The following is a 7683-nucleotide window of genomic DNA, read 5'->3' on the forward strand; positions in this document are numbered from 1 at the left end:
AAAAAAAAAAAAAAAAAAAAAGAATTTAGAGTGGTTGCCTATAGGTGTACTGAGTTTTTTCTTTATTATGGTAAGGGCAAGAATTTAATTTTCCAAATGGATTGCCATTAAGGAAAAGTTCTACTGATAAAAATATACCTAAATTTTATGACCAAGTCTCTGGTTCAACTGTATATGCTTTCATGAAGTGTTTATAATCAGATATGAAGGAACTGAACTTTCATAAAGAGAATTAGAAAATATCAGTAACATTTTAAATAGAAACCATATGAGCAGCATTAAAAAGGTGGCAAACGAGAGAAGCATTACACTTCTGTAATGCGACGTATCTGAGTTTCGTATCTTCGGTACAGAATGAAGTTTGCTATCTGGGTGTTTGTCTTTTTAGTGACAAATTATAGCAGTCATTTATTAAGGCAAATCTGTAGATTTGTATATCCTATGATACACAAGTAAGCTCCTTTAGAAAAAGGGAGTTTATATGAGTATGTAAGAGGAAAATTTGGCTTTAACGTGGGGAACACGTTTTGTACTGATGTACACAGGCAGGTTTATCCAACTTACTCTGGATAAGGGTCAGGGACATTAAACCTCTTACACAGAAGCTTGTCAGGGTGCCACTCAAACGTGTCTCGGGTGAGCTTCCCAAACATCTTCATCTTCACGGCTGACTGTTTGTCACTGACATCGTTCTGGGAAAAGACATCATTCTGTTTCATCAAGCGGTCACTCAATTGACCTGACCTCTCTTCCATATAAAAATTTTCAAGCGATCTTTCAGAACTATGAAAGAGCTCACGCTATAACATTTTTGCTCAACTCCGTTGGAAACTAAGGCATAAAACGGTTTCTTTTTCTACTATGCACATGCATTTTGATCTGTGCACTGACGTGTCTAAAGTACTTGGCTATATAGTGTTTTCATTTTATTTTAAAGTTCACCAGGCAGGGACAGGATGGCAACAGACCTCTTGGTCTCGCGGGACTTCAACCTGATCTGAATCATCTTCCTCCTTGGCGTGAGTGAAGCGGGAGGACAAGGTCGAATGGGAAGACACGTACAGCAGGGCCGCCCGGGCAAACTCGTCCCGCTCGCGGCCGCGCTCCCACTCCGTCATGCTGGCATCCAGACAGCGTTCCAGGGCGTCTGCGGTGCAGAGAACCAGAAACGGTTTCACTTCTGGGAAAAACACGGGGCTTAAGGGAGAACACCTGCTGGGCGCCGCTCTCTCCCCGTGCATTTCACGGGGGAGCTATTTGGCAGGTAACATCGCCCTTTCCTTCAACACGATGCTCGTACTCAATTCCGTCTACCAAACGTAAAAGAGAAAACTGTGTGGGAGGCTAATGCTTGCTTAAATCTTCAGAAGCGAGGAACTTGTCACCACCCCCAGACAGTGGTAAGTTCATCCCAACTACATCTCTATGTTTTGGGAGAAGAACACTGTTTCCCCAACTTTTTTTTTTTTAACTTAACAAATAAACATTAGCGATGTGGGTTCTTAGTGGAGAGTAAAGGCACAATAAATGGAATTTATATTCCCCAAAGATCTGTTTTTGAAAAACAACACAATTTGCTGACGACCTCTCACGAGGACTACCGCATATAACAGCAATCTCCTTCCTCATCCTCGCCATCTTTACTTTATAGATCGCAGAGTGATTTCCCCCCATGGAATGGTTCAACGGCCAGCTACCTTTCTAACTCAAATTTTGAATTATGATTTAGGACTGGACGGTTAGGATCTTAAGATAAAGTGGGAGATGACATTGGTGTGAAATGCAACACTTAAAGAAGTCAAGCGTTTGCAAACAGTAAATGGTCTGTAAATCAGCATTAGCCACGCCAAAGCACAGGCACGTTCTCTACTTAAATAGCTACATTTGGGCCTGAGATATAGAGAAACAAAAGCTAGTTGTTCTTCCTTTCTGAGGTCAAGAGCCAGGGCCTGAAACCCATGCACTGTTTGCAGTGGGATGAGGCAAAAACACCGACAGAGCAGGAAATCTTAACTTTAAAGCCGGGACGAGGATGAGGACAGCGGGAATGCCACCTTCCCTGGCTGAGAGGCGGGATCCAGGCCTGGCACCCACCTTTCTGACCCTGTTTCATACGCACTAAGAAGTCTTCGTATCGTTTTTGCTTTTCTGGATCTTTTGCGAAAGGTCTGAAGTTGCTAGCTCTTGCGGTGGCTGTCCCACCACCCGGTGGCAGGTGCCAAGAGCAGTGCGCAGCGTCTGGAGAAGAGGGGTGGGGTCCGCTGCGCAGGGCACTCTGGGCCAGGCTCCTGGCCTTGAGCTGAGCTGCTTTGAGGTCGGTTGCCTGTTTCACCTCTTTGATTCTCTCTTTGTCCTTCTGAGACAGAAATTCTAACACTGAAGTAGCTGAGCCTAAATAAAAACAGTAATAAGAAGAGATGAAAAGTGTCATAAAACAACTCTGTATACATTTCTCCGTCATACATTTTCAACATCACAAACTTACATAATTGGAGGCGAGTATTTTATGTTTAGTATTTCATTTATATTCACATATCTCTGTGAAACAGACAGTAATAAAATAATCAGGCTCCTACTTTACAGTTGGCAAGCACGGAGGTTACCATCTGGACACTGACAGGGCACGTCAGTGGCCCGAGGATGAGGAACCTGACATCCCGGCGCCAGACCTCCAGTCTGCGGTGGCCGCCACTTTCTCGCTGAGGGACCGGGCAGGGCTGGGGAGGGAGGGGAAGGGAGGAGCTGGTCTGAGTGGCGGGTCACTGTGGCACTGTTTACTGAGATGGGCAGACGGAAGAAGAGCGAGGGCGGGAAGGAAGTGGGGAACCAGGAGTTCTCTCTCGGTCGATTGTATCTGAGATACCGATCAGGCTCCCCAGTGGTAAGGATGCTACACAGCATGAGCCCCTCAAAGTCAAGCCCCCTCTCACAGCAGGGCTTTTTGCTGCACCCCACAGGGGACTCTCCACGCCCTTCCGTGCTTTCAGGCACACTCGCTCCTTTCAGGCTTTTGGGAGGAGAGCTACACTGCCCTTTGTCCACGAGGAAAGAAAGCATCCTTTCCCGGGCTGTGCAGAGAAGGTGAAGCTACACATGTCCCTGGTCTGAACCACGTTCCCAGATAATTACCAAAAGTCTGAAAACAGCTGAGCTTACAATAAGCGCTGTGATTTTAACGACACACCCCAAACTGAAGGAGGAAACACGAGTCTTAAGATGTCAAGGACACGAATGCCATTACGAACGCCATTTACGATAAACAATGTTATTCCCACGGTTTGGGAATCCAAAATCATGCAAAAAGCTTCGGTGGGAAAATGACAACTTCCATTTTGATTTTGATAACTCAGATTATTTTAAATGTAATGATTTCCATCTTCTCCGTGGCACATACCTTTAATAGGTGTCGTCTCTCCCAGCAGTTCTGCCCGCTTGGAGGCATTCAGCTGGTGCCTGCTCTGTGGCCCCGGGTCGGGTGCTGCCTTTCCAGCTGACTCGGATAATACCTGGAGCAAGTGGGCGTTCTCAGAGCTTGCAGCTACCACGGGTCTGAAATAATGCACCGGTCGATAGTCTCTCGGCAACTGAGGGGGTGGATAGATCTTAAAACAAAACAAGCCCCAGAAAACACAGGTTTCAAGACCACGTTTGATTTAGCCAGGAAAACCCATTACCCCTGAGCGCTGATAACCCCACCCCTCCCCGGGCCAACACTCGGCATTCTGGGACGAAGTCACGTTATTCCAGTGCTCAGACGTTTTACCCCCTGCCCGAGTCTGCAGAGAGATACCACTATGCAAGTCTCACACGATGAGAGCAGTAAAGATGGTAACAGATCACACGAGGTAACGGCCTACATGCAGAACTGGCCCGCTGTAAATGAGAAAATCTAGAAAACTGTGATTCAAAGCATAGAAAAAAAAATAACTCGTTACTTTTAAATTCAGGATTTTTTTTCTGGTTACGTTTCAGTTCCAAATTGAAGCTGTAGGTCTTGTTTTTTGATCCAAGGTATTTTTAATTTAAAAGGTAACGGAACTAAAATTGAAATATATTTGGGAAATTTGGGTATTTTTAATACTGACAGGCATTAATGATAGCTGAACAGATAAGTTTAAAGAAAGTACTAGATAATTTTAAGTAGCTGTACTAAATGGTCTCCCTTGCTCTAACAAACATATTTTAGGACACTGCTAATGTAAGCTGTTTTCTAGATTTTTTTTCTTTTTTTTTTGAGACAGAGTCTGGCTCTGTTGCCCGGGCTAGAGTGCCATGGCAACAGCCTAGCTCACAGCAACCTCAAACTCCTGGGCTCAAGCGATCCTCCTGCCTCAGCCTCCCAAGTAGCTGGGACTACAGGCATGCGCCACCATGCCCGGCTAATTTTTTCTATGTATTTTTAGTTGTCCAGATCATTTCTTTCTATTTTTAGTAGAGACGGGGTCTCGCTCTTGCTCAGGCTGGTCTCGAACTCCTGACCTTGAGCGATCCACCCGCCTCGGCCTCCCAGAGCGCTGGGATTACAGGCGTGAGCCACTGCGTCCGCCCTGTTTTCTAGATTTTTAAGCTACCTGAAAGCTGGAGCGGAGTCAACTCTGAACTCGGTAGCAGGAAAGCACTGACCCCTCTCTGCCTGTGGTTCTTAGTCCCAGGTGCACACTGGACTCACCTGAGGAGTTTTAACAATACTGATGCCTGCATCCCACCCCCAGAAAGTCTCATTTCATTGGAGTCTCCCAAGCTGCCCAGGTGGCTTATAAGGTACAGCCTGGGTTGAGCACCTAGCATGAAGAAAGTCCATAAAAGAGTGGTATTATCAGCCAGGCGCTGTGGCTCACGCCTGTGATCCTAGTACTCTGGGAGGCCAGGGCAGGAGGATTGCTTGAAGTCAGGATTTGGAGACCAGCCTGAGCAAGAGTCAGACCCCATCTCTACTAAAAACAGAAAAAAAAGCCAGGCACGGCGGCTATAGTCCCAGCTACCTGGGAGGCTGAGGTAGGAGGATCAGGAGTTTGAGGTTGCAGTGAGCTATGATCAGGCCAATGCACTCTAACTGGGGTGACAGAGTGAGAGCTTGTCTCGAAAAAAAAAAAAAAGAGTGGTATTATCGTCAAAAACCCTACGTCTTACCATCTTAGCCCGATCACCTTCCAAATCAGCCAGAAAATACCCTCATGTCACGTCCTCACAAAAACCCAGAGGAGCAAGGCAGAAAGGAAGGGGGTGTCCTGACTACTCTTTATCTCCTCCATTAGATCAGAAGCATTTCCCTCCCTCCGCCAAATCGTTGTTCTGTGTGGCCTCCAGACCCAGATCTAGAGCACCTGCCCGTCTGTGAGAGGCTGGGTGACAGCCCCCCTCTGAATCGTTCCCGCCCAAAGCCCTACTCCAGCCAGGAGCTCCCCGGGAACCCCTGGCCTCCCTGCTCTGGAGAACCACGGGCCACGCTTTAGAGGTACTAAACAAATGCTGGCTGAATGAAAAACAAAAATCTGATTAAAGGGTGGCACGATCGGAAACAGGATTGCTGATGAGGCAAATGGCCAGGCACCCCTCCCGGGCCGGCCAGCACCCCCACTCCCTCCTGAGCATGTGAGCAGGTGGCTTTGACAGGGGTGAAAAGAAGAGCACTACTAGGCCTAAGAGCAGAAACTCGCAAAACTCCCAAAAACACGACTGTCTGGGAAGGTACGGGGAGCTTTCCTCGGGACTTTACCCACCTGCACGCAGCTTTGTCCCCTCTGCAGGGGTTGCTGCTGGGGGATGCAGGGACTGTGCCACGCAGCTTTGGAACACCAGCAATCAGGGCTGCGGGCCAGTATGCCTCTTGAACGTTTTCTACTCTTCCTCGAGTTACCTTGCCCCTAGGGTTATATCAATGTTATTCTTCGACCAGTTTCTTATGTATGTCTCGTTTAATGGAAATAACCACTCACTTGAAGTTTGGATTTAAAACATCAGCAATTTGCTGTTTTGAACACAATGTGGCCACTGACTGACATTTCTGGTGCAGAACACGTTTTCTTAGACAATCACCAGTAACCAGGCTGTTGCTTTTTTTCCTCACCTATGCATCAAGAAGCAAAGCTGCTGGCTTTTTGAAAACAGAATTTACTTATCTTTTCAATTTTAATATAATAACTCAGATTATGTAGCAGCAAATATTTTAAGAACTAAAGCAGTAAAAAAAAAAAAAAAAAAAGTTTTCTTACTTTCTTAGAAGATAAAGGTTTAGATGCCAAGGAAAATCCATCCAAAATTTTGCCAATGTATCGAAGATCTTTCTCTGATTCTACAAAAATGATGTAATAGATTAATTCCAGAAGTAGAGACAATTAGAATGAGACAAAAGACATCAGCTTTTTATCTCCAAGAACATAAACAGTGCATGTCATGCGTGACATCACCCAAAGAGGAAGAAGGAACGGCATGCAAAGCCCTCACACCTCTGTTGACTCAGTGGCTGGCGCCCAGCCCATGCCACCCGCGGCGGACCAGGCTGCCCAGGACACGCGGCCGTGGCTCTCCAAGACCAGTATCTCGACGTCATTCCCAGAAAAAGTACCAAGGTCCTAAGCTGAGGGGCAGCCAGGGATATCCTCCATGGAGTGAAAGATCGCAAGAAGACCACCAGAGGACAAGCGTGGGTAAGAACGAAGTCATCATTGGGAGGAACCGGGTGAAGAGCCACGGAGATTACCGCGCTCGCTCCTTAGCAACAGTCCAAACACGGCCCAGAGGGCGGCACAACCGCGCCAGCCCCTAATCTAATCTCAGCACAATTGAAAGGTACTTTTGTCTTTTTCTCAAATGAAATTCTGACAAGAGACAAACATCAGAAACTCAGGAAGCGGCATGACCAACGCCCTCCGACTTGGAGCTGGGATTGTCCACCAGCCGTGGGACAGAGGCCCTTTGGTTCGGTTGTCAAGGCCTCCCTGCGCACGGGGTTCCACCTGACATCCAGACACACGAACTGCCTTTCAGCACCAGAAAGCCCCTTCTGCACGACAGCCACGAACTCGCACAAGCTGGGTGTCCGTCCTGACGCAGGAACGGCCCACAGCGCAGACCAGCTAAGGTTTCCATCGCTGATAACGCCGCACCTACGCGACTACCCTCCCCACGACGTCAGTCTTCGTACTTCGACTCACTGAACCTTTCTGCCAGTGTCTACAAGTTCCTAAAATTCTGTACGGTAATTTGGGATTAAATTTCATCTTCTTAGAATTTTGTATTCCTTTAAAACCCAGAAATTTCATTTTTATGGATTTATTCTGAAGAACTCTGAAGAAATAGACAAATGTACATAAATCGGAAGCATAAGAATATTCATTATAGCCTATTGATCGTGGAACGAAGGGGAATAATTCCAAAATCAACTGTGGGGACTGGTAAAATAGATTCACAGAGTGAAAAAGCACAGTCAGAACCACAGACGTCATGGCTCTGGGGTGGAACAGAAGAGGAAGCTGGGGGACGGGAGCCACAGCAGAGGGATAAGGGGGTGGGGGGGCCCCAGGGGAGGCACCTGCTGGGGCTTGATGGGGGCGGGGTGGGAATCGATCAGCCAGGACAGAGGTGCTGTATAAGGGAAAGTGAAAGATGTGGCTCAGAGGCAGATTTAAATATGCATGTTATCATATATTATGAATTATTACAGAATTGCATGTTAATGTTATT

At 46.9% G+C, this 7683-nt stretch overlaps 1 protein-coding gene across 1 annotated transcript in view; it reads right to left on the bottom strand.

Moving 5' to 3' along the window:
- GPATCH1 (G patch domain containing 1) overlaps nucleotides 1-7683 on the bottom strand; it is a 64940-nt gene that overhangs the window by 42630 nt on the left and 14627 nt on the right. The window contains exons 9-13 of the mRNA XM_012647014.1: nucleotides 6213-6292; nucleotides 3395-3602; nucleotides 2095-2391; nucleotides 969-1147; nucleotides 565-692 (exon numbers count right to left, since the gene is read on the bottom strand). Coding sequence (XP_012502468.1) covers nucleotides 565-692; nucleotides 969-1147; nucleotides 2095-2391; nucleotides 3395-3602; nucleotides 6213-6292 — 892 coding nt within the window. The remainder of the gene's footprint in view (nucleotides 1-564; nucleotides 693-968; nucleotides 1148-2094; nucleotides 2392-3394; nucleotides 3603-6212; nucleotides 6293-7683) is intronic.

This window comes from Propithecus coquereli, unplaced genomic scaffold, assembly GCF_000956105.1.
Source record: "Propithecus coquereli isolate 6110/MARCELLA unplaced genomic scaffold, Pcoq_1.0 Scaffold254, whole genome shotgun sequence".
NCBI lineage: Eukaryota > Metazoa > Chordata > Mammalia > Primates > Indriidae > Propithecus > Propithecus coquereli.